Source organism: Melanostigma gelatinosum, assembly GCF_949748355.1.
Source record: "Melanostigma gelatinosum genome assembly, chromosome: 15".
Classification (NCBI taxonomy): domain Eukaryota; kingdom Metazoa; phylum Chordata; class Actinopteri; order Perciformes; family Zoarcidae; genus Melanostigma; species Melanostigma gelatinosum.
Window position 1 is genome coordinate 5,793,093 of NC_136648.1, and position 26,757 is coordinate 5,819,849.

General features: G+C 43.2%; 4 protein-coding genes across 5 annotated transcripts in view; 1 reads left to right on the top strand and 3 right to left on the bottom strand.

Moving 5' to 3' along the window:
- Positions 1-4,946: 4,946 nt before the first annotated feature.
- On the bottom strand, positions 4,947-7,197 carry gbx1 (gastrulation brain homeobox 1). The gene is made up of 2 exons (XM_079285505.1): positions 6,625-7,197; positions 4,947-5,952 (listed from the first exon to the last, which is right to left on the bottom strand). Exons 1-2 carry the CDS (start codon positions 7,070-7,072, stop codon positions 5,435-5,437), a joined length of 966 nt encoding a protein of 321 aa, XP_079141631.1. The 5' UTR covers positions 7,073-7,197; the 3' UTR covers positions 4,947-5,434.
- A 1,785-nt stretch (positions 7,198-8,982) lies between these two features.
- asb10 (ankyrin repeat and SOCS box containing 10) lies at positions 8,983-14,309 on the bottom strand. 2 transcript variants are annotated; one of them, XM_079285309.1, is made up of 5 exons: positions 13,850-14,309; positions 11,946-12,213; positions 10,691-11,195; positions 10,068-10,181; positions 8,983-9,870 (listed from the first exon to the last, which is right to left on the bottom strand). In XM_079285309.1, exons 1-5 carry the CDS (start codon positions 14,175-14,177, stop codon positions 9,685-9,687), a joined length of 1,401 nt encoding a protein of 466 aa, XP_079141435.1. In that variant the 5' UTR covers positions 14,178-14,309; the 3' UTR covers positions 8,983-9,684. The 2 variants fall into 2 exon arrangements, with proteins under 2 accessions (XP_079141435.1, XP_079141436.1); XM_079285310.1 differs by lacking the exon at positions 13,850-14,309 and adding an exon at positions 12,869-13,126.
- A 4,377-nt stretch (positions 14,310-18,686) lies between these two features.
- On the bottom strand, positions 18,687-19,150 carry h2bk1 (H2B.K variant histone 1; the record flags this gene model as incomplete). The annotated part of the gene is made up of 2 exons (XM_079285075.1): positions 19,001-19,150; positions 18,687-18,923 (listed from the first exon to the last, which is right to left on the bottom strand). The coding sequence occupies exons 1-2, from the start codon at positions 19,112-19,114 to the stop codon at positions 18,687-18,689; spliced, it is 351 nt and encodes a 116-aa protein (XP_079141201.1). The 5' UTR covers positions 19,115-19,150.
- Positions 19,151-25,819: 6,669 nt separating this feature from the next.
- asic1c (acid-sensing (proton-gated) ion channel 1c) overlaps positions 25,820-26,757 on the top strand; it is a gene marked incomplete at its 5' end in the record, with an annotated part of 73,145 nt that continues 72,207 nt past the window's right edge. Inside the window, one exon of the mRNA XM_079285072.1 lies at positions 25,820-26,374. Within this exon, the coding sequence (XP_079141198.1) occupies positions 25,820-26,374 (555 nt within the window). The remainder of the gene's footprint in view (positions 26,375-26,757) is intronic.

Here is a 26,757-nt window from a genome sequence, read left to right on the forward strand (position 1 = left end):
GTAGCCTTCCCTGCATTTAGGGGAAAATCAACACATCTGTCTCGTGTGTGTGTGTGTGTGTGTGTGTGTGTGTTCATCCATCCGTGCATGACCTTTTGACGAGGTGAGACGCTCAAATTAAAAGCATCGCTGTCCCTTCATCCAGCACTACCATTTCATGTTCTTCCCCTTTTGCATGTTCCTTCATCAAACTTCCTGGAGAAATCCGACATCACCGGAAGGAGTTCCCGTGAATGTGTCCGAGGCAAATCATTGGAGCCTATCTGGAGGTAAGTAAAGCAGCCTCTCTCCGCTTCCTGCTTGCGGGACCCCCAACAGTTCCCTGAAAGAGGATTAAGATAAAGAAGCCGGGCTTAGTGTCAGGCAGCACAGCGCCGTGGGGAAAAGTGAAAGGTCTCAGTGTCGAGAGGAGTCGAGCCCTCACTAATCTACTTCTTATTTCCTGCTAATCTGGTCTCAGCATATCTTCATCCCCTTCCTCTCTCTGTTGGCCGGCTTTGTCTGAGCCTCATCACCTGGTTTCTCTTCAGTGTTTCCTCTTCCTTCCTCTGCGCTGGCTCGACATGGAGCCACAATCCTCAGGGTCGCGCTTCAAGGCCCCCAAAAACCTGTTTTTATCAATCAGCTTCCTTTCTAGCACTAATGGGGCCCTGCCTAAATAAACACAGTGGATATTTCACATGAAAGATTTCTTTGTTTCTCTGATCTCTTCTCGCTGGTTTGAAGTGGGCGTGGCTCATTTAGAAAAAGGGTGACATTAAATATCCCTGCACCAATCAGGATTAAGCTATATTTGAATCAGAATCTGATGACAGTAGTTTGGTTACTGTACAGACCTATTGCAGCACATCAGCTGGGTTTTTACTGTAAAATAAATTATATATTTATCAACTAACTTATCTTTATGTAACTTAGAATATTCAGTGTTATTGAGAAAAACTTTTAACATCCATCGAGTGATTTTCGGGCCACTTTGGAGCAGAGGAAACAAGCTGTAAACGCAGCATTGACCTTTTAAGTTGATATTCGCAAATATTTGCCTATTTACACATCCAGCAGATATGAAGCAACCTTAGCTTATGTTACCCTGACAAATGGAACCTCAATTTTCACTTTTTTGTTTAGCTTTGTTTTTTGTTTTGTCTCTACCAACTCATGAGGGAAATATCTGTCTCTTTAGGGGCTAACTTCTCCGCTATGGTCACCAGCGAGTCGCTCACTGTCTGGTTGCTATTTAGTGTTGAGCAGGTAGCGCACAGTGAGTTTTCAGAGCTTTTGTTTTCTGCTTAAAAACACAGAGTGAACCAAAAAAAGTAAAGTGAGGGCTAAAAAACAACAACAATGAGATAAAAGATGCTAAAACTGCTCTTGAATTCAGGTCTGTCGGTCAATAGTCTCTTTCACATAAACCCATTAATGTGATCCATTGTTAATATAAAAAATATATAATTTTTAACGTCTTCATGGGCTTTGAACATCAACATTTTAAGGCCTCGCTTAAATGATCCTAAACTGAATCGCATTCCTTCCACATCTCTTGAGAAATGTCACTGAAAGTGCACGTGTCCTGTCATTTATTACGCCCTGGCCACTTGTGTGTGTTGTGGTGAGACTGGAGCGCTGGCTTGCACCGCTGTGTGTTTTGATATTTCATCAGGGCCTGCTAAACAGTGAGGAGGGCTCTCTGCCGCCCACCTCTTCTCAGACAAATTGCCTGCAAGATTGCAGAGGTGGGTCTGAGGCTGATGGATGAGTACACAAAGACCTGACGAGACCATATTTGCAAACATTAAATCCATATTTCCATAACATGTATGGGGGCTGCTGGGCCACTTGAACAGCCTGTTTAGCGAGCGGTCGGTGATGGTCGTAACGTAAATGTTGCTTTAAGGTGCCGTTTGTCTCACATGTTGGTGTCAAGCTTGTCTTCATTTGGACATGTCGCTCCCTGTTTTCTCCTCCTTCCCTTCACCCTTTCAACCTCTTTAACCAATAATTATATCCACGCTGCTCCTTCCAGCCGAACCATCTCTGCCCTCCCGAATCCCCCCCAGACCTGAACATCCATTCATCAATTTCAGCTCCATCATGTCTGACCAGTGCGTCCATGTTGCTCCTCTCCATCTGACCCAAAGCTCATGTCTTCATTTCCATATCCTTGAACCCTCTCGCTAATCAACGGATTTTAGCGCATCCCTGCCCCTCCGCCCCTCTTCTCCTGCTGTTTCATCGGCACCGTCTTCCTCTTCATCCTCCCCTCTCTCTCTCTCTCTCCTTTGTCTTACATAAACGCTCCGTTCCCATCACTCTCTCCCCCTTCTCTCCTCTCTCCTTCCCCGTTGGCTTTTGCCTGCGTTTCTCTGTTAATTTGCCTGAGAATGCATTAGCTGTAATGAAGGCTGAGGGCCGAGGGAATCCTCCAGGGTTCCATTAATCATCCCCCCTCAGACAGGCAACCTTGATTACAAGTGGCAAGAAATTCATTAGAGCTGGGCCTCTGACAACTCTTATCTCCGCCACTAGATCTGACTCATTAGGCAGCCAAATTAAAGCTATGATGGCCCTGATGAAACTCATCGCTTGTTTATCTTGTGCGATTTGATGCATCTGCCCATACATCACTGTAGCCACGACCGCCCGGACGCTCCCAAGAAGTCAGGCCTGCAGTCGACGCTGAGCAGCAAGCAATGAGCTCCCTCGCTTCCCTCTCTCTCTCTCTCTCTCTCTCTCTCTGTGTCTCCCTGTCTCCAGGTGGGAACGTGGAAATGGTTTCATGTCTTCGCTGGAGAGAACTTCTGACATTTCAATTTGTGATTCAAGTAGCAGAATGGTAAAAGGATACAGATGCTGTCTAGAGACTGAGGTGTTCACTTACAGAGTAGCTGTAATGGAAGAGGAATTATTAAAACTCCTAAAACGATTAACAAATTCACAACACGCTCACACGATCTGTTATCGCCGAAGATACAGTAACATGATATTGTTTATCGATTTGAATAAGCAAATCCTGTAAGATGTCAGCTGTTTAGTCAATGATTCTCCTCACTGTGGAGTAATAAAATAGTCCCACTCACAGGATCCTGAGGACAACCACCACCATGACCTTTGCCTCTGAGCTGTGTCATGGCTCCTCGTCGTCGCCTCACTGGAGCCGAAATAGCCGCTGCACCCTGGCACAATGTCGTGGAATTGACCGTCTGCATTAGTCAGCTCTTGGACCATAATAAACACTTCCACCGCTCCTTCGCATGACCAATCGCTCCTTCAATCCCCATCCAAGTGTCACAGTCTTGACGTATGAGGTGGACGGTGGAATAAACTTTACTACTCATGCCCTGGTCACGAAGTGTCTATTTGAGTGCTGAGGTCAAATTGAGATCAGAATCATGTTGAGTGTGTATGTGTGTGTGTGTGTGTGTGTGTGTGTGTGTGTGTGTGTGTGTGTGTGTGTGTGTGTGTGTGTGTGTGTGTGTGTGTGTTCCATGAGAGGCTTCAGGGAAATATAATGTTGGATAATAATGTGCTTCCTGCTGTATTCAGCATTTTCTTTTTTCCACAAACCCTCCATATTTATATTGTATACAAGAATACTAAAATATGTGAGGCATCTTGCCCTATCATCACACTTCAACAGGTGCTGCTGCAGTAGCTTTAACATGAGGCCTGAAGTCTATTTTGGAAACGGGAAACCAATCAGCGTCTCTCATCTGAGCGGCAGTGAAATAATTCCAACATGAGACGTTTCTGGAAACACTTCAGAGAAACCATGTAAACCACAAAAATAAAGCATATGAAGGTTTGCGTGAAACGTTGAGGCCCTGTTTTCCCCTTCCTGTAAATGGATAGCGATGTGGCTAAACACTGTTTTAGTTATGGTGATTTGAATATTGCAGCTCTGTGATTTTACATTGCCATGTAAGTTTCCGTATTGGCCCATGTCACCATCTTCACAGATGAGGTCTGTAAGTGTAAATAGTCATTGGTTCTAATTTTATTTATTAGCTATGGGAGTCTATATTTATATAAAAAACAACATTTTTAAAAGTGTTTCTTTATCTGTAATCTTTTTTATTTTATTCTGGGGCATTCAAACTTAAATCTAGACTTTTATTTTGTAAGAATTATCTACAGGTGTCAGTGTTTTAAGTAAATATCAAACTAAATTTCACTAGAAATCGATATCTATAAAGAAAATGACACATTATTTCAGAAACGTACTGAATCCACAGAAACAACATTATCCTCTTGTGCGAGTTTTTAAAAATGTATTTTATGCCTCTTAACGCGTCTTTATAAATCACTTCTTGATTTACATTTTTGCAGAGTCCATTATTATTATTTCCCCAAAAATAAAGTGTGTAGCTCACAGATGAATGGCTGCTGTCGGTTTGGGTCTGTCTGTAGTGACTGATGGATAAGTTCATTATGTGTGTTGAATGTTCTCATCTCACGAGGATCCATCAGTCCACTTGAGACAACATGGCCTCCTCAAGAGAAATGGATTTAGGCTGCTGTATTATATATTCAGGAAAAAACTATTTATAAAATGAAGTGATTAAAACACGAGTGTAAACGAAGCTACCATGCATCAAATAACACCTTCAAATGTGTGTGAACTTTTCAGTTGCAACGCTGAATCTTTCTTTTTTTTTCAGTGAAAGCCTTCATAAATGTTGAAATTACGTGGAAATATTCTCGTTATATAATTTTGAATCATTTATTTAGGATTTTCTTTTATTTAAAATGTGTTAATAATATCAAAATAGCCGCCTGACTGCAGTCTGTACGTCGCTTTTCATTTTAGCTGGATAAAATAACTCCTCGAGATTTTTCGGGAACATAAAAACATTTTTACTCTGCCCTCTAAACAATAATAATTCAATCTGGATTCCAACTTTCGTATAAAGCGATTTATTAGGTCAATATACTTTACAGTTGTCCCTTGTTTGGTCATTATTTCCTTCACATCTTTTCTTTTTTTTTTGTCCACAAATGGCTGTCAAAGGTGGTTCCTTCAGTTGCCAAACAAAATGTAAAACGTCTTGCATGCAAATGTGGTCAACAAATTGTACGAAACACAAAACAAAAATTCTGCTTCACCAAATGAGGACATGCACATAACCAACATTTTGGCCCAACATATAAATACTTAAAAAAAATCTTTACAGTCTCATCTCATAGTGCCCATTTGTACCAATTTTTATCCATTTATATTTACATATTCACAGCAATAAATAAAAAATGACAGCATATTGCCAAATAACTGATCTGCCTGCGAGCAAACCTCTGCTCAGCCTCACCTCTCATACAAAAAGAATCTAATCCTCCATGTTTGTGCGTCATGCGTTCAACGAATCAGTGGAAGATAGAGTCATTGTAAGTGTTTTCTTTAATTATTATTATTAATAATAATATTTCAGATCTTCATCTGAGTTCATGGCCTGCTCCCTTGTTCTATTTGTTGGTGCTGACTCCTCACAGCGAACCTGTTGACGTGCACGGGGATGGGGACCACGATTTTGGGATTCCTCACCGGCTCTCCCGACCGGTTGTTGACGTTGCCGGCTTTGATCCGTTTCCATTTGGCCCTGCGGTTCTGAAACCAGATCTTCACCTGCACCTCGCTCAGTTTGAGCGCGTGTGCGATCTGCGAGCGCTCAGTCAGGGAAAGGTACTTTTTACAGTGAAACTCCTTTTCGAGTTCGAGCAGCTGCTCGCTGGTGAAAGCTGTTCGTCTCCTCCGGCTCTTCCCCGCCGAGCTGCCGGTCGGCAGCGCCTCCTGCGAGCCGGCTTTTAGTTTGCTCTTCTGGGACAGCGAGCCGCAGTTGTTGCCGTCCGAGAAACTTTCGTTCTCACTGTCCACGGAGCTGTCCTCCCGGTCGCTGCACGCGGTGTCCGCGGACGATTTGAGGTCCAACTTCTCGTCGTCAGAGCTGTACAGTTTGGTCTCACCTTCAAATAAAAGAAGAGCAAACACACATCCACGTTGAGTCACTTGAGTCTGTGAGGCCCCCCCCCCCCCCCAAAAAAACCGTCTCACCAACGTTAGACATCAATCATGGTGTTTTTCTAGTCTGCTGGGAGAGTAGCAACATAAACTCAACTCCTTTTGGGCCTATTTTTTACAGCTGTCCTGTGTTTGCTCTGTACGTTTTCACTGCAACGGTTTCTGGCAACTAAAGAGGTTTCATTTCACTTCCCTGCAAAAAATCACTGCACTGAAGTTTCCTAAAAACGTTATTAAACATGCCCTGCGATTTGTTATAATAGTATGAAGAACAATTCAGAATTTATGTCAGTAACAAATATTAAATGTATCTGAAACGACAGATGTTCGGGTGTAACTGTCACCAGGCTGCATCCCCATGAATTTGTGCTCATTCATTTATATCATTAATATTTCTGCCACTCTGCCACGGTGGCAAAACTCATGTAAGATGGCTTTTACTTTTCATTGTACATTTTGCCGGCATATCTCAGAACAAACACTTTCTCCACGGGCCAACAACCTCTGATTTAACGCATTTTACGCACAACGGTCACTCTTTTACGCGACAGCCTTGAGGCTTTGCGGCTGATAAAAATAAAAAAAATACCATAAATAAGTAATGAGGCCGAGCTTACCTGATATTGTTTGAAAAGTTTCCGAGAAGTTCAGCAGGTCGGAGCCCTTGTCCCGGCTGCGCAGCTCATCGGCGTGCGGACTCTCTTGCCGTCTCGCTCCGGGGTCCACGGCGCTTAAACGGGGACCTGGGAGTTCTTGCGGTGGGTAGAAACTGTCCGGAGGATCCGAGAAGCTTGGCATCGTCGTGGTGAGCGCCACCATGGACGGCACCCCCTGTCCCAAACTGGCACAGAACGTGTTGGTGAGCCGTCCCGCAAAAGAAGCCAAAGGCGTGAGTGGAGGTATACCGGACGTTAAGGACGAGTGGGATAAAGCTTGTGGAATAACCAAAGGTCTGTACGGCATGAACATAGGGTAGCCCGTGTAGAGCAGGTGTCCCGGTCTGGGATGTGGAGTCCCTATCAGGGCATCGATTGAAAACGCCGTCCCTTGGCCTGGTCTCTGCATGTTTGCAGGCAAATCACTTTTTTTATATTGTGGAAACTTAGAGGCAGGTGTCCTTTTCCCTCGGCGACGCGCAAAACTTTCAGTGCAAAGACGGAGTGGATGGGAAGTAGATCCTCTGCCGTGCTGTCATCCCCAGTTAGTGGACTGCTGCTCCGGATCTCCGCGCACTATATGCGTCAGGCGGTCGGGCGCTTTGTTGTGAGCCCCACCGCTACCTTTTCCCTCTTATTTGTCACACACTCAGACATAAACACACGCTCTCTCTCGATCTATCTATCCAACTTCCCCCCGCCCCTCTGCGATGTGTGCGTATGTGCGCGCGCGCAGAAGAGAGAGAGAGAGAGAGAGAGAGAGAGAGAGAGAGAGAGAGAGAGAGAGAGAGAGAGAGAGAGAGAGAGAGAGAGAGAGAGAGAGAGAGAGAGAGAGAGAGAGAGAGCGCATTGGTTATCATCTGCAATACAAGAGGAATGAAAAGGGGGTGTTTCCCATGGGGCTCATCCATCTTCCTCAAATTACGCTTCATTTCCTTATTCAGCCTCTGACTCTTTGGCCGTCCTGAGAGGCGGTAGTTTCCCAGTGGAGACCAAATAGACGGGTCGCACCCCCCAACCACCCCTCTCCAAGCCCTCCTCCCCTTTTGCCAGGTTCACCATTGACTGCAAAACGGTGTGAGAGACTGCTCCAGCCCTTCCCCTTCTATAATCGTTGACCACACCAACCCAATCAGCTATTATTAATTTTGATTGATGATAAGTAATTACTCTGGATTCAAGGGACAGCGTAAAACAACGGTGGCTTTTGTTGCGATATTGGGGCCGATGGGCATCAAGAGTCGGGAGGGAGGAGAGGCAGATGTTTCTCCGCTCTCTGTCCCATTCTCCGCGGCTAAAAACAATGCGTTCGGCTTCAGAGAGAGAAAGAAAGAAGAGAGAGAAGTGCCGCAACAATTGTTCCCTGGAGAGAGATACTCCGCTGCGAAATTAGATTCAGATAAAAGGCGTTTATGCGAGGTCAACTGCAGTGTGGACACGGACACATAGTGACCAAAGTCAAATTTGAGTGATTCCACGTTGTTTGAACTCTATTGGGGGGCGGCGGTTATTTAAAAAGCTGTCACCTAAATCATCCCTCAACGTTTTATTTTTATTTTTTTACATATATATAAATGAAATAATGCACAACATTTTTTCTGGGAGTTGTAATGCATTCCTGATCCAAAGAGACACAAAACATTGTCTTTTCTTTTCTTTAAGCAGTGGGTTAATCGCAGATCATTTCACCTTTTAAATGGCAATGGGAGCTGATGATGATTAGCCCTATTGAGTCCTGGTGCCCGGGCTCTCCAACTGGTCGCCTGATTGCACGAGGACATAAACATATCACACCGACTCTGATTAGCAGTGGAGGGCCCGGCCAGGCTAATTCTTATAAGTGACTCCAGCAGCACCTCTCTCTGATCTATTGAAAGCATTCGCTCAGCTCCTCTTCCTCTTCTCCTTTGAGAGGAACTCTGATGTTACTCAGCTCCTCTTTACACTTTTTATTAATAGTTATTTATTTTTTTTGTCACGTTTTTTATGACCAAATAAAATTTAGATTCATATAGAATATTTATAATTTTATTCTATTTCTGGTCTAAAGTATAGGCCTCAAATTGCCTGTTATAACAAAATATATATGTTTTTATTGTCATAAGTAGTGCTGAAAATCTTCTTGTTTTTCATTGTAAAATGAATTGAATTAAGTCAGCAGATAATTAACACGTGACCATAATAATTCCTCCAATTTAACGTTTTCTTCGAAGATGTCTGATGTGAGAGACTGACAGACAGGTGCAACGTCCTGAATCATGTCGTTTTTTAATTTCTGAATCATGTGACCAGGTCAATCACTTTATCACAACCTCTTGATAAAAGCACACATTTCAATCGTTATTCCGCACGATTTAACGTTGTTTCAGCTTGTTTAAAAAAAGTTCAACTTCCAAGGTGTCTCTTTATATTTAAAGTTTAGTTTGATAACATACAATCTGGTTTAAAAATAAATGTATTTTCTCTCATTAATATAGAAACCTACAGAGTATATTAAAAACACGACAGACAGCAACAGACGACAGAAACACGAGAGAAGAGAGAGAGAAATGTAAAACAGGAAATATAAAAGAGCAGTGACTAGATCACATGGCCATGATGGAATATTTCATTTTACATCAAGACGATTTTTGACAGAAAAAGCCTAATTACAATAATACCTTTGGGAATAATTATTTATGCAAATATTTTAAGGCAATCCTCAATGATTATTATGCCCATTAGCATCAAACTACTGCAATACTTATTATGTATAAAAACGCAAACGTCTGAGCCTCTTTACTATCAAGTGAAGAAGTGAAAAAGAAAAGAAAAGTGAGATATATTAAAATATAAAACGCATTGTATACCTGCCATGTATTTGATCAAGTCTAGTCTATAGCGCCCTCTTGTGGTGCAAAATCAAATGTGTAGCTCGAACTGGAATAAAAGTGACATGAGAACAAGCAGCTGCTTCTTCATCCTGAAGCTGCTACAGTTGGAGCCGCTGCTTTAATTATGATGTTGACTGATTAGCGCCTTTCAGTGGACATAGTCTCTGTACTCCAGGAGCAGGTAGTTCTTAATGAAGGTGGGCAGATCCAGTTCAGGGACCACCTTGTGCACCCGGCCCTCCAGGAAGATCCTGATCTTGAAGCGTGCCAAGTGCTGCAGGGAGCGAGGGGTCCGTTCCAACGAGAAGACGGACTCATAGAACTCTTTGTGCTCCTGGTGAGACAACATCACAGATGAGATCAGTCGATATTATTTGTCCACGTAAATACCATAAAGAAATTGAAGAAGAGATGAACCACGATATCTAAATATATAACTTTAAAAAAAAATTTTTGATCTAAAAACATTTGTCTCGTCTTAAAACAGCCACACAGGTCTAACTTCATGAATTCATTGTTTAACAAACTTGCCTTCAACGCCTCCGATGACACTGACTCCACCCAGGTGTCTGTGACTTTGAGGTGACCGTAGGCGTTCAGCAGGACCTCGATGGTGCGCGGAGATCCACAGCAGTGCTTCAAAACCTGCCGAGAAACACCACAACACAGAGCACAGATTCATATAATCATCATTTAAGTTCATGAGCGAGCTTGTGACTCCATAGAACTGAAGAAATAAAGTAATTAAACACTTGTGAAATGAACAGATTGGTCTTCCCTCCAGGGGTTTAACTGGAAATTATGCAATTAGTGCTAATTAATCTCCTATTAACACTTGCCTAATTAGGAACCAGGCATTTTGTCTCGTGCACGTGGGTTCACTGATGGTTGTAGTCTGTTTCCCGCAGAGTGCAACACTTCATGTTGTGTCATGAAATGGGAATGATTTGAATGTGAAGTTGTGAAGGCTGGAATATTGCAAGGAACAATTTAGTGTTTCAAGACTCTTTCTCAAGGTGTTACATGTGCAGTATGCTGATTATGCAAAATGAGACACCTTGATGAATAATTGGTGCATGCTTAAAATAATATACTAGTTCAAACCAGTGTGGAATGCTTTCGCTGATATGGAATGCATCCTTTTGATTTCCTACCAGGGGCAGAGCTCCAGGCCACACCCGGATAGAACCGTGGTTGAGCAGAGCACGGACGATCCTCTCGGGTTGATGCGAGAGCTTGTAGCACACCACCTTCAGGATGTTGTGCATGGGCGCCTCACCGCCGTACTCCATGTCGTTAACGCACGCTCCGTTGGCCAGCAACAGGTCCACTACGTCTGGGTTTACATTCTTACAGGCCATGTGCAAAGGCGTGCGTTTGTCCTGGTCCACGGTGTGCACGTCGGCCCCGGCCCCCAGCAGCATCTGGCACACCTTGAAGTACCGTTCCAGCTCCTGCACCTCCTGGGGTTGTGAACAGGCGGCGATCAGGGGCGTGAGACCCTCGTTGTTCCGTTTGTCCACGGCGGCTCCGTAGCGCAGGTAGAGCTCGGTGTGGTCTGGGAGGCCGTTGCTGGCTGCCACGTGCAAGGGAGTGTCACTCTCATCGAGAGTGCGACCGTTGATCGCTGCCCCGTACTGCAGGAGATTCTTGGCACATCTGCAGAAAGAATTAGCAAGTTTTATTCCCACATAAACATGAGATCGGTTGTCCCCACCACTCTTACCAGATGAAGTACCCCTTCATCGACACCACACGCCACGTTCCAAATGTTTTCATTTAACTTGATTTCAAACCGGATATCATTTAACATGGATATGGATATTCGTTACTTTCTTGCAAGGCGTTATCCTGAATTTGTTGATGTCTAGGCTCGGTCTTTGTATCACAAAGACACAAAGACACAGGGGCAGAAACTCCACATGTCATGCATTTCTCCAACACTTTTAGCTCGATCCAATTCACCACTTTATTCTCTGTTGGCCCGCTAGCTGGTTTTGATGCATCCTGAACAGGATGCCGGTGGTGTTACAGTGAGACTACGTATCTCTTAGAAAAGTTGAATTGATCTGCAATAAATGCACTCTTGCTCAATTCAATCCACTCGGAGGTTTTGCTGCTACGGTCTGTCTTGACCAGTAACTTAGCTGATGGTGGCTAATGTTAGCAAACTCTGGTTAGATATTGTGTTTCACTGATTATGTATGACACAGTTTTCTTATTAAAGTTGAATTGTACTCAATAAATGCACCCTTGCCTTGAGACAGGTATGACCAGTAGCTTATGACGGCTAATGTTAGCTAATGTTCGAAAAATGCTCAGTATAACTGACATTACTGAGTAAATTCACTGATTCATTGACTCCTTTTGTTCTTGTCACACTTTCTACTTTCGTTCTACTTGACTCACTCAAGGGATTCGGGGCTTGTGCAAAAGTGCAGCGGCATGAAGCCCTCTTCTGTGACCGCGTTGGCGTTGGCGCCATGGATCAGCAGCAGCTTGGTGCACTCTGGCTGGCAGTTTTCACAGGACTCGTGCAGGGCGGTGGTGCCCTCCGGTGCCAGGTCTACATCGGCCCCGCGCCGCAGCAGGAGTCTCAGGCAGTCGGTGAAGCCTCGGCTAGCTGTGATGTGAAGCGGCGTGGTCAGCTCCTGCTCATAACTCAGTGACCAAAGTCCTGCCAGCAGCAGAGAGTAAAATATAAAGTCAACTTTGGCCTCAACCCGCCAGCAATTAGCAATTAGAACATACTTCATAACATTTTCAAAGTTGTAATGCTTTAATGACTCTTCCCAACACTCAAAATACTCAAAATACTCAACAGAGTGCTGCAGGAATGACTCAGCATTTTTGCACTTCCTGTTCCTGTTTTTTTGAATGGGTTTTTGGTTGGATGCCAAAAATAAAGTCTGCGGTTAACACAAGCGTACGAGATTTTAAAGTTTTGTTCTACGACATAAAATGCGTCAGCAAATGTCCCGCACGTGAATTTTGAAGCTTTATCGTCTCTTAAAAAAGACGGTTGCTAACAAGTGGCTGAATGAGACAACAAAATGTCACCACACCGACTAGTCCGCCTTCACAGCCTCATTGTGTTCACTCGTGCTCGATCGACCGTGGTGTAGTTTGTTCGAAGCCCAACGATTCACAGTCGCATTCCACTGACTTCTTGACGTCGAGGGAACCAGTGTTTCGCTAACGTTCGGTGTTGGCCTACAAAAATACGTCATCCCTGTAGCCCTCGATAACACGCAATGAAAAAGAAAGACCATCAACTTTTTTGCACAACTTCAGCCAGTTTGATTTAACAATCAAAGCTCAGATAAACCTACTCAGGCCTCCGTAGTTAAATCTGAAGTTCTTCCATTCCTCGATGTTGCTGGTGTCATAAATGGCATCGATGAGGGACACGTGCTCGGCGTCGTCCACGATGCTGAGCACCGTCAGCTCATCGCCCACATTCAGAGAGTTCCAGAACTGCAGCACGCAACCCGAGGCCGTGGCCGTGGCGATGGCGTCGTTGCGGTACTTCTTTGGTTTGTGCCACTTAAACGTCGGAGCTGCGTGAGCCATACTGGTTGCTGACTAGATTGTTTGCTTGCGTTTTAGTAGGCTGGTTTACACTGCAGGAAATAGGCGCTCATGATGGTTGTTTGTGCAGATGCTATTTTAGGGTGGTGTTATTTGATATTTTGCTTGGCCAGTGCAGTGGCCTGGAGTCCAATGACTTGTGTGTTACATGTCACCTGCGCACTGATTCAGCTAATTCACTGAGCTCACCGGACAATGCTCTCTTGCACTCAAGAAGTTCAGGGGAAATACATTGTTTTTTTTTTAATTTAAATGATTTTTTAGTAACATCCAGTTTTGCAAAGGCCCATTGTTGTTATGTGTTCACACAACATTTTAACTTGGAGTCTTGATCATTCATTTCCAGGGAGTCAACAAGCCAAAACTGACTTAAAATGTTCGTCTGTCTTCAGTGATAGGCCTCAACTGAGTCCACCTCTTGAGTTTGTTTATGTGGTGGACAAATGATGGTTTCTACAAATATTGCCTCGTGCTCTTTTCTATAAATATCCCATCACTGTCTCTTTAAATACTGGCTCAGGGTGACGCATGGCTTGAGTTGCATTTCAAAGTTTTAAAAGCAGTAAATTCACTTTTTTCCACAACAACCTATAAGTAATGTCTCTCACTTTTAATAATTTTGGATGCTGATCTCCAGGAAATAAAATAAAGCCCCATAGCTGTGCAAACCATATCAATTCCTGAATTAATACATCTAATGAATGACAAATGTTGTCTCTTACCGTGCCCTGCGGCGACCCAGCGCATGTCCCCTCCCTGTGGCTCGATGATGAGGTTTGCTGTGGACCCTCGAGGAAAGAGGTGCTGCATGGCCTCCAGGTCTCCCGTGTACAGAGCGTTCTGGACGACCGCATCTTGGCAGACAGCTGGTGGCACGAAAGTGCTGGACCTCAGCGGTGCCCTCTCCCTGAGCTCCTTCTTCAGCATATAGCGATTGAAGTGATGGCTGGCCAGCTGCTTCTTGTACTTTTGTCTCTCCAGCATGTTGTCTTTATCAAGTTCCAGAGAGCGCAAGGCCGTGGACGTGAAGACAAAGCTACCTCCCGCCATGCTGCAGGTTTTTACCTCTGACAGAGAGACGAGTTTGTGTGAGTGGCAAAAGGAATCTGTGATCAGATGAGGGAGGCCTGTCTCTCTGCTTCTGTTGTTGTTTCTTTCTCCCTGGCTAATATCCACTATGTGCCTGCCGGCTGTTCACAGGTTTGGTTCACAGAGTTGTTTTGTTATTCGGTATGACACCCTCCCTGGAGTGTGACAAGCAATGCTATTTTTATGTCTCGCATGCAGCCACTTGAGCCTCTCCTATGTGCCTCCAGCAAAGTTACAGCCATGAAGTGTCTCTGTCAGGCTGCAAGTATCTCGTGACTTGAATAAACTCATGTTTTGTAACTACCATGCATGCTGTTTTTTAGGGGGCGATAGAACATATATTGATGGAATATATGTTTCTACCTCTTGTTGCTCTGAATGTTTCAGAGCAACAAGACATTGTATTATGAATATTTCCCACTCCCAGACAGGCTTTAAACTTAACTCAAGAAGTAATATCTGGCTTTTGGACATCTGGGCAACTTTTAAGGTCAAATGTTGTCCTAACTTTTTTCTTGCAAATGCCAATGCCCTTATTGTAAACCCCTGTGAGTAAAATGTATTTTCCTGCTCAGTATTTTCTTTATTTATTTCGAGAGCCTTAATGGGTTTCATGGATCCACATGGCTCCCTGCATTAGAACATTAGGCTGAATGACTGGCAACCGCTGTGTCACTCTGCCCCACGTGTAGCGTTGTGATGGCGGAGGGACGGCGCATAATTAAGCCTCTTAAGCCTACTGGCTTGGCATCTGACAAACATTTATTTTGACTGATGGACCATCATCTTCAAATGCTGGTAGAAATTATATCCAGTGGCAAAACTGGTTTTCCTGATTTTCCGAGACTGATTCACTTTTCTATTAAAATGTGTTGTGTTGGACACACAATGTGTAAATATCGCTCATATTTTAATGTCTGTTTATCCACCTCTGTGTTTGGAGTCCATCAAAATGCATGTAAGCTCTGTGGAAAACAAGGTCGGCACCACAGGTGAAGAAATACGGGCTATTTGTGCAGGGGTGTTACCTTCTTTCCCATCGCTGCATCTCATCTATACCTTAACGACTGTTCTGGTATGGAAATCGAGGTCATTTATTTTATGTTACAGTTTGGTAATAGATGCCACATTAAACTGAAGGCGAGTAAGAGTTTCAACTTTGAAAACACACATTACCAGAGAGAGACTAGGAATATTGTTTTTGCGGCTGGAGTACATCCTTTTAAATGATATACATAATGAGTTTATAATATGCATCTGGGCTACCTCCTCTCTACTTTGATGTCTTCCAAATGGCCCGGGTGTCATCAGCAAAACATGTAGGCACTTTCCCGCCTCATTGACTCCCAAATGTATTTTAAATATCATTCCTGGTAACGCAATTATTTAAAACGCTGAACTAAACACTTACTAATGGGGAAAAAGACAGCGACTTCGATAAATTCATTTCTCAAATGGTAGGCATTCGTGTTTCTTTCTTTTTTTTCTTCTTCCTTCCTCTGTGAAGCGGAGGCAACTCTGATGACAACAAAAAAACATCAGCAGTAGTAACACCCCCTGGCCTCGCAGCCCCCCGTGGGCATATTAAATCTTTGGTTTCCTCACATTACGCACCAGAAGCCGTCTCTCCGAGGTGTTCTACATTGTGGTCAACCTTCCTCTCCCGAGGCGGTGAGAGGCTGGACATCAGCAACAGGCCTGATGAGAGTGAGGCACTTCATTTATGCAATCATAGGCAATTAGTTCCCTCTGATTATGTGCCTCTTAATGCTGTTTTGAGTACTGTGGCACACAGTAATACAGAAAGAGATTAAACTATAGCCCTCCCTCCACACTAAGCACTCATTTAATATACTGAGAACATAATGAAATGTACACAGTAATTACAGTAATATTAAATGCTAATGGCTTTGCAATTGGATCTGAAACAGAGTGCACCCAAAGAATTCTAAGTTTAGAGAGCGCCACCATGACATCAGGGCAATCAATTATCCATCAGGTGTTTCTTTTATTAATGAGCTGTGTGTTACTTATTGTTATTCCTGCCAGAGGAGGCCAGATCCTGTCTGGCATATGCGCAAGTCTGTGCGGGTAAGAGAGCAATTAATATGCAATTTACACATTTGATTCACACCGGGGGAGTTAAAGAGGGTCTGAAGTTTGAATTCGCTGCGGTGGTCACTATGGAAACATGATGAGAGCTGATGAGCATGCTTAATTGGCTGACGACATTATCTGAAGGAAAAGTGGTTGGTGCAGTTCTGCCTTTGTCTGCTGATTCTGATGTACATCTTGGCTTGTTCAATTTTTTCCTAACAACGTATTGACTTTGGTAGTCCATACAGACACATTAAAGTAGACACACACACACACACACACACACACACACACACTTAATGCTCTTAATAATCTCTTTGATAGCCAATCACTGGTTTCCTTCCATGTATATGGCTCATCAGAGTCCACAACGGGGCTTTGACAATATGCCCTGTTTGCAAATCTCCCCCAGGTCTCATCACGATGCTTGAGGTGTTGGTGGAGGAACCTAAATGAATTTATAGAGCCTTGAATTGAACAGTAGCTCCAAACTATTCCGTGGAAGCGTGATTACTTTTTCTGTACTCTTTCAGCTCTGAGCCCGCTACCTATACTGTATTGAATCGGTCTTTGCAGATTGCAATTGTCTCTCAACGCACTGATCACCGCGCAAATAGCCCTTTGTTTCATCATGACAATTGAGAGGTTCATATTTCAACCTAATAGTCCTGTGTAACTTTAACCATCTATCACAACCTCATTTCATTGCGGTTGCAGTTAATACGCGCTTCCCTGCCAAGTGGAACATTTTCTAATGATGCACTCTCACACGAAAACAAGGAAAGCCAGCCCGGGCTCTGCATCACTCACTAATGCATCCATCCATAATGTGTTCATAGCAGTCTGCCTAAAGGAGTCAGCGATGACTACCACCAGGCATGGGCACGAGAGGGGATATGGGGAAGGGTGCAAGATACAAAACCTAAATGGCCATGATAATCATGAACAAAGTTAGTGCCATCAGAGACTGTATCACCCTCGTAATAACATCTGTAGATTTGACATCATTACAAAGAATACGGGGAAACATCTAAAATGGTTATCTCAACAATAACAGTCAGTGGTGGGAGTCACATCCAAGTGCATTATCACAGTGAGGCTGGCTTTGTAGGATGTTGACAAGGGTAGCCTAATAGGTGTATGTAAAGCCTGATGTAAACACCGTCCTAATTAGAAAGACCTTTATCAGTTCCTCCATTTTATGCAGATTGGACTGGTGCAAACGCAAGTGCCATTATCCTGTAATCAAGTACTATTCAGTTGACAGCGTCGTCTTTTAAAACACTGATTAGAATGCATAACAAGGATACAATGTTGCATTATTTCCTGTCAGTTCATAAATATGTACATTTTTTAAAGCGATCTGAATAATGGATCTTCTCAAGGTTTGGAGAAAGACATCGGAGGTGAAAAATATATATGACAGACCATTGCTGTATTTTCAAATAAATATTACCTCATGTATTCATTGTCTTTATTGATGAGGATTACAATTGAGTCAGCAATGCAAGTTTTTTTTGTTTCTGAAAACCACAAAGTAAGTTGAAACACGTCACCTGTTTTCATTTCTAGATCCCTCAAAGACTTCAAATCTAGCTCACGGTAGCACGGAAATATGCTGTGGATGTGATTTTTGTCCAGTTTTTTTGTTGCTAGATACTTTCCTTTTTCTTGACTTGTAATCAGTTGTGGAAAGAATCAAACTGATGTGTGGCAACCTTCATTGAACAGCAACTGGAAACATCTGGTCAGTGTCATGGTTACAGATGGATGCACCAAAAGTGTTGCAGTTTGTACTTTTTTATTTTATGCTGGTAGAAATGGGCTTCCATATACCACACAGTCCTCTGATATGCTGACAGTTGTACTTTATTGTAAAACCAGTACTTGAAATAGTTTGAGTCAGATTGTGACAAATCCTTAGAGGGAATACTTTTTATTACCTTTGTAACAAATGGAAAAACGCTTTTATTTTCAGACTGTCAAAAAGCCCAATTGCGAGATGTGATCTATTTAGAGCACTGAGCAGATACATAGGTGTTCATAGGAATAGATGCGGTATCACACGGATTCATGTGGGTTATTGTGACATTGCACGGTTGATTTCACCAAATAATAGTTTGTAATGGGAACATTTGTAGCTGTAATGTACAAAATGAGGTTTGCTAAGTCAAAAACACTGAGTAAAGATGTGCGATTGTTCCATCTAGTGGTTAGAACGCGGTACTGCATTACCCTGCAAAAGGCGGGGATAAAAAAATAAAAAGCATGAAAAGAAAACTCCCGTTTTTGTGTGCGTTTGTTTATTGGCAACAAACCAGGTCACAACATTTGAAACCCTCGTCGCAACAGCTTCCAGTCGCGCTGAAGTCGTCATTTGGAGCTGGTGTACTTGGTGACCGCTTTGGTTCCCTCGGACACGGCGTGTTTCGCCAGCTCGCCGGGCAGCAGCAGCCTCACTGCGGTCTGCACCTCTCGGCTGGTGATGGTGGAGCGTTTATTGTACTGGGCCAGCCGGGACGCCTCTGTGGCGATCCTCTCAAACAGGTCATTCACGAAGGAGTTCATGATACTCATGGCTCGGCTCGAAATCCCCGTGTCCGGATGAACCTTTTGGAAGACATTTTAAGGTAAGAAAACCGAGACATAAAAAGCACGGTGTCTTTTTTGTGTGTTGGTCCACCCACCTGTTTCAAAACTTTATAGATGTACATCGCGTACGTTTCTCTTCTTTTGGCCTTTCTCTTGCCCTTTTTCTCACCTGTATTCTTCCCCTTCTTCTTCGATATGTCATTAGTCATTCTTTAGATGCTGGCAAATAGGCTACTAACTTTGACAATATTAAAGTACGCTCGAGCGCTTTAAGGAATAGTTATCCCAGGTTTGTGGCTAATGTGCAGCTGTTTATGTAGCGTGCGTTAATTAGTGACTGATTTAGCTCACCTGCGTTGTTTCTGCAACGGGATACGCTCGCGGGCCATAAAGATACAAATTAACGACTACGAGAAGGAATAAACATGTTGCGAAGAAGTGTTAGTTTTTATTTCGGCAGTTAAATGTGTTCGTACAGTAGCCATGTGAGAAATGGAGTTTATTTCATTGCACATACTAGTCGTGTCCACTGGGTGGCGCACTTACACCATATTTAAGGCTGATTGAATCTGTCATTGGAGTTGTTTACCTGTCGTAGATATTCCACTGTAATCCGTTGTAATCTTCCATGTAGCTAGTAGCTAGTAGCTAACTGGGAGTGTATTTGGATGACATAACAATGTCTGGAAAACACTTTTGAGCTGCATTTTGTAGGAGCATTTAGTGTTTAGGTAAGATTACTCCTGATCCACAGGTAGACCTGCTCAGCTTCCAGATGGATTCATGTACACTGAGGCTGTGTTTATTAAAATACAATGTACGGTATTATGAGCAAGGCTGGATTAAAGCAGGCACGTGCTCCTCAGGTTCATTTTGTCTGATTAAGTGTGTGTGTGTGCACATGTGGGAATTTGTACTATAAATGTCAATTCTTGTTGCTTTCTAATCTAGTGGAGGAGTGCTGTGTTAAGTCCCTGTCATTTTAATTTAGCATGTATTTACTTGCTACATTAATTATTCTAAACTAGTCCAAACAAACTGCCAATTAGGACTAATTGCAAAGGCCATTCAGCCTTGTCCTAGTTCATGTTTTTTTGGTTTCCTTCGCAAATTAAGGCATACTCTAAACATATCTCATCACTTTCAGATTGCAGAAAAAACAATCAGATACAGTACTATCTATATCTATATATCTCTATATCTCTCTCTATATATATATATATATATATATATATATATATATATATAGATCTCTATCTATATATATATATATATATATATATCTATATATCTATATATATATATATCTATATCTCTATATATATATATATACATATATATATATATATATATATATATACATATATATATATATATATATATATATATATATATATATATATATATATATATATATATATATATATATATATATATATACAATAATCAATGTCTTTGGTGAGCCCTCTCCGGGTAGGTCATGCTCTGGAGCCCCCTAGTGGGTCCGTCCGTCCTCTTAAAGTACTCAGAATGTTTTCCAGTTTTAGTTGGTGCTTCTGTGGCGTCCTGTCTGTGATGATGGGGGTATTTGTTGTTGTTTAGTAATGCTGTGTTCACGTCCCTAAGCCCGCGTTTGATCCTGGACACTGTTGCGTGCAGAGCATCTCGGCAAATCTCTGATTTTCATGCTGATAATTGGGCTAAAAATATTTCTTACTCCAGGCATGTGTTTTCTTTATCGGATCCTTGTTGTGTTGTTCAGGATGAATAATTTAACATCCTATTGTCCCTCAGTGTGTGATTGTTCTGGTCACGCAGTGTAACATATTTTAGGCCGGTGTATTTGAGGACTAATTATATCGAGATTTAATTCAAAACCTGTCAGCTTCTACTGATTTTAAACACAAATACTGTGTTTGCCTGAAAGCATCTTACTCCCCATATCCCACAATGTTATTGTATTTTTCAGATTTCAGTTGATCATCATTCCTATTTTAATAAGTAGATAGTTCTTAATACACAGTTGAAGTAGGAGCCAATAACACACGTCACACATCTTGTCTGCTGTGTGTGTGTGTGTGTGTGTGTGTGTGTGTGTATACTATAATCTAGCTCCTGTATCACAGATGTTTTATCTTTTTGGTCTATGAGACTCAAGGTACTTAAAGGAACTGAACACCGATAATTCCCTTTGTCGTTCAAACACGTCTCTCTAAATGGTAGAGCGCTTCATCGTGCTCGTTCTCTGCTATCGTACCAGAGCTTGGGAAAGTCGGATTGGCTTTAGTCAAGCTCCCGAGCTTCCACTCAATGTCGAGATGCATCCGTGATTAATCTCAGATAAGTAGGGAATAGAAAGCTGCTGCAACCCCCACTCTCCATCGAGGAGGCTATTTAGTTTTCTATAGAGTGTGAAGTAAATTAACAGCAGTGTTTAGAGAGTTTTAGGCAGTTGGAGCTTTGCAGTAACAGCTTCATCACGGAGACGTTTTGGGGTTTTAAATCGGTCCGGATTCAATACTGAAAACCTTTTGCAAGTCACAGTTATTTACTTAAAGTTTCACAAAACAAGATGTGAAGAGAGGGATTTATATCTGCCAAGTATAGCACACACAGAAACAACTGTGCTCACAAGAAGACAAACTTCTAGGCAGCTGTGTTTTAAGCATTTTTAATCCAGTAGAGACGCATCCTTATTTTAGTAGAGTAAATGAGTAAAATATCTGCTTTTATTTCACAAATTGCCATTCTTGTATCTCGGGTCTTGGACTGTTTCTCCTCCTCTCAGTTTTGTCCTCCACATCACACGGCAGATATTTGAGCAGTAGATTACACACGAATAGGCCCCTTGTCTCACACTGCATTTATGCGAAGTAATTTGCAGCAATAACATTGAACAGCAGCCATCGGCTTACCGTCTTGTGAAGGCCGTCCTTTTTCTCTTTTGTCTGGCAGATATCTGCGCTTTGTTCGTTCATCTGTGAAGAGAAGATGGAGAGGGGGGAGACAGAGGTGAGTGAGTCACAGAAAAAGAAAAGTGTTGACCGTTTATCAACATAACATATTGCTAAAGGTTACGATGTTCTCTGCAGGGTCAGCAGTGATTACTCTGCAGTGGCCAAATGCACATGTTTCACAATCTTTCATTCAAATATTCCGGTTTGTGTTTCTGTGAACATACCAGCAAATGTTAGAGCTTCATAATTTTGCCCACCAGTTGGCCGAGCAATTGGAGCCCTGAAGGACAACGCAGCGTTTAGTTTATCTTAATAATAAAATAAATGTCTGTGATTCAGGTACAGATGGAACAAAGGTCGGCAACATTATTTCCCAATGCAACTACCATTCTAAACAAAAGATATTTCTACTCTGGGCTGTACACATCTGGACGACTGTCGAGGCTGGGATAGTATAAGGATCACGCTTCAGTCTCTGTAGTTCAGGTGTTTTGGCTGGTCCGTGCTGGCTCTGCTCTGTTGGGTGCAGTGTTGCATCTCTGCTGCTCCTTTCCTTAACTTCTTGATGTATGTGCTCTTAAACGCAGACTGCTTTACTGCAGAGTTCACTTCCTAACAGGGTACTCTGTCCTCCGAGGTGCTTGCCAAAATCTGCGTAACTTGGGCATCACAAAGAATGACTTGCTGAAATTGATCCTTTTAGCTTTGCATCGTGTCAGGGAGGGTTTGCTTGTCTTAGGATTTCCTGCTGAACTGTGGTAATTAGAAAAACACAGAATCTCGTCAATTCTCAGATATCCTGTTCTCAGCCAGCGTTCCATACAGTAGCTTTTGATTCCATTTGATCATTCCTGGCAGTGCTAAACATTTTAATGTGCATTATCCCAGATAAAGCTGTTCTGGATTAATATCTGAATCACATTTCTTGGAAAGTTGACCAAAGCTAAACATGGAAAAGTTGTAGCATTTACACAAAGTATGATCAAAGATATAGGGCAAAGGATGCCCATAGATTATAGTTAAGAGCCACATTGTGTTTAGTGCTGTATCAGGAGTGTCTACATCGCGTCTTTATTCAGTTTAATGCGGCTGCATGTGCCCCCCTAAGGAAAAAGTGCTGCACCCAGCGCCTTTTTTTCCCACAGCGCTCCGACTTTCTTTTTGTGCGACCGCTCCGAGCACTTCCAGTTGAAATCTTTGAACTTTTCAGTCCCCAGCGCCCTGCTATCGCTTTTCTGCCAGAGAAAAACACGGTGGACGCTCAGCTATAGGTTGGGCACACACATCGGACATGACTGTGAATCACTCCTCGCTCTGCATCAGGGGTCAACGAGTCTATAAATAGTGTTGCATCTTAACATTGAGTTGCTTTTGCAAACATACCTGGACGAGTTAACATGCAGTTTTGACATTGTGTCTGTCATGAAGAAACAGACCGGCCTTTGTAAGCCAGAGGTGTTTCTTTTTCAGAACATTAGTTGATAGTTTAAAGTCAAATTCAAAGGCAAAAAAAGAGAGTGCAAGTGCTGAGCAGCGCCATAAATATTTCCCCTCCTTATTAATATTCCATGCATTATGCTGTGCCTCCTGCCATCCATTTGAAAGCCAATTACTGTTGAAAAGTCCGCCACTTTCATCCTGCAATCTGCAACAACAGGCATGCCTGCTAGTATGAATTTGGGATTAAAGTTTGCTAATCTGTACACAGGACAACGTCGCCCGAATGTTAAGAGAACATGAATAGATACAGCCTGCCGTGAAGAGTGTTTGAATATGGAAAGATGCAAGTAAGATGCAGATTTATGCTACAACGATGACAACATTCACCATTCTGACATTGAATATTCATCAATATATGAGGAAACGTGAACAAGACAGTGTTAGTTATTAATCACAATATATATGTTTTTTTGATCACAGTTCAGATGCTGTGATGTCTTGTAGTTGTGAAATTGCAAGATGTCCGACGCTGTTTTGGTCGACTTATTCTATGTCTTAGCGTTCCCCGTCCTGTGAAAAGACTCCATCACTCCAGGCTCCACGTTGCATTTCCTTTCAAAAGAAATTGCATCTGGACCGTGACAATGTAGGGTTGACGTTGCATTTCTCAAAAGTTTCCAGATGAAATGTTTTTTTCGCAGCTTCATCTGAATTGCATACCTCTGTGGTGTTGTGGGTAACAGTTGCTATGGTCGCTGTGCGTTGTTACCAGGGCAGAACATTGATTTCGTCCTCGAGGGCTGCGGTCACATCCTCGGCAGCTCACCTTTTGTTATGATAATAAGACATCCCCGGGTGGCCAGTGAGTGATAATCTCCTTCGGTCCGAGGAGAAATGAACGGGTTTCTTTAGAACGGTGCGGTGAAATAAATATCAACCAAAGTCAAAATCACCAACTTCATCACTGGTCAACCTTTAAACTCTCATGTCGTCACACACGGCGGACCGTATCGCTGGACTGCTGCAGCCTGACTGTGAAATGCTTTTGCCGTTAGTCCAGCGCTTGGAACTACAAAGAAAAATGGAAATATGTAACCCACGCTGTCACAAGAGAAGACAATACAGAAAGGTCTTTTTATCCGATTTTTAATGAATGATATGTAATAAGGAAGAAAACATTTAACCAGCAGGTTTCGGCCGTATATCTGCCTGCTTTACTTGTTTGCATTGTTATGAAAAGGTTAAAATGTGGACATTTTACGTGTATATCAATGCAGTAAACGTGCAACCTGTAGCATTGTTGTATGCCAGCAAGCGTGTTGGAGCAGATGAGAGAATAATAACAACACGGTGAAGGTGGCGTCCGGATTGAGAGACTTCCCCTGTGAGCACAGACACGCAGGCAAAGCAGCCATTCAGCAGTGGGATGGATCCTGACTACTAAAGAGGATGGGGGAGAGAGAGGAAGACTGAGAGAGCGGGAGAGAGAGAGAGAGCAAGAAATGGGGGAGTGGTGGGAGAGAGAGAGAGAGAGAGAGAGGAAGCGAAAAAGAGAGTGAAAGGCTCCACACGGCAGAATATAAATCTGTATGTTAGCAGGACTAAAGCTGGAGGTGTCGGAGCGCCTTTAGTGGTAATGCCGGTGGGGGGGTGGCCATAAAGCATCAAGAGGTGGTTTTTTCCCCTTGTTAACTGAGGATCTTCTGCAAATAAGGAAGTGGAACCCGCAGGAGCTGCGAACGCCGGTTGTCAAGCACATTGGTGTGCTGGTCGGAAGGTCTCTGACCCCCTTCGTTTTTTTTTAATTTTTGGGTGAGAAAAGAGGAGCCAAAAAAAAAGCCGCGAGGGGACCAGTGAGCCATTTCTCTCTTTATTACTTCCATTTACAAAACCATCGCATCCCATTATCACAGCGATGTAGAGGCATTCTCTCCGGTTAGAGGAGGAAGGGTCCCATTGACTGCTGAGGCTTATTAGCACCTCTCTCCAAACGCTAGACCTTTTCATTGCAGCCCCTCATCTCCCGCCTCTATCCTCTAACGTCTCCTATGCTCTTCTCTTTCTCCTTGTCCTTTTGTGTTCTTGTCCCTTTTCGCACCACTCGGGAATCGGGAGGCTTTGCGTTTTGGTAGAAGTCTGTTTTTCTGGTGCTGTCATTGTATTTGGTGCCGCTACAAAGGACAGCTGAGCGGGGAGTGAGAGAGAGAGAGACAGCTTTTGGAGATAATAAAATACCAGCCAGAAACAGAGGGGTGGGGGGGGGGGGGGTACCTGGGACTACAGGAACAGCTGACAACCACTGGGAGCTGAATTGTGATGAAAATAAAACTGTTACAGAGACTGACAAACCATTTTCAGGTGGCTATTTATTGGGACAATTACCACTTCTTGAGGGAATAAAAGGAGCAGTGTGCCAAAACCAAACACTGCTGGTTGGATTCTGCTACTGCTGTTGCTAAGCGCAGTCGTTTAACCTGAAGTTCTTGGGCAGACAGTGTTGAGCATCACTCTACAGCCATGAAAGGGAGCTCAGAGGAAAGCATTGGGAGCACCAGGCCCGCCGACCTGCAAGCGTTCGCCAACAGATCCACGCTACATGGCATGAGTCACATATTCGCCTATGGGCACATGACGTTCCGTCGGTTTCTTTGGAGCCTCTCCTTCCTCGGGTCGCTGAGCTTATTGATGCTGGTCTGCATGGATCGCGTGTCGTATTACCTGGAGTACCCCCACGTCACCAAGCTGGACGAGGTGGCGGCGACCAACCTCACCTTCCCAGCGGTTACCTTCTGTAACCTCAATGAGTTCCGCTTCTCCCAAATCACCAGAAATGACCTGTATCACGTGGGCGAGCTTCTGGCCCTCCTTAACAATAACTACCAAATAGCCAACCCGCACTTGGCTGAGCCCGAGGTTCTCGCTGCCCTAAAGGATAAGGCAAACTTCCAGAACTTCAAGCCAAAGCTGTTCAACATGACTGATTTCTATAACCGCACAGGTCATGACATCGGTGAGATGCTACTGCAGTGCACCTTTCGAGGAGAGGATTGCTACCCGGTGAACTTCACCACAGTAAGTGCTCTATTATCGTAACATGTTGTAATTCTGCACAGTGTGCTCTATTCTCCTGCCAGACCTGGCAGCCCGTCCCTGTCTTTTATGGTCAGATGGAGCTTTGAGTTTTATTGGAGTGGGAGAGCAATTTATTTGAAACACATGGCTGGCTTTAATGCATCTCTTTAATGCCTCTGGTAGTCTGATATGGTGTTATTGTTGTGGTTGTTATTTCGTAAGTGTTGTCAGTACAGAATATGTTGTTGTTGGTGTTGCATTGTGTGCTGTGGTTGATGCGTGTGCTCTGCTCAGAGCAAATTGTGCATTCAACTTGTGATAAGGTCCTAAGGTGAAATGCTGCAAAGATTTCCGTTTTTTTCCTTTACTCTGGTTGACGTCTT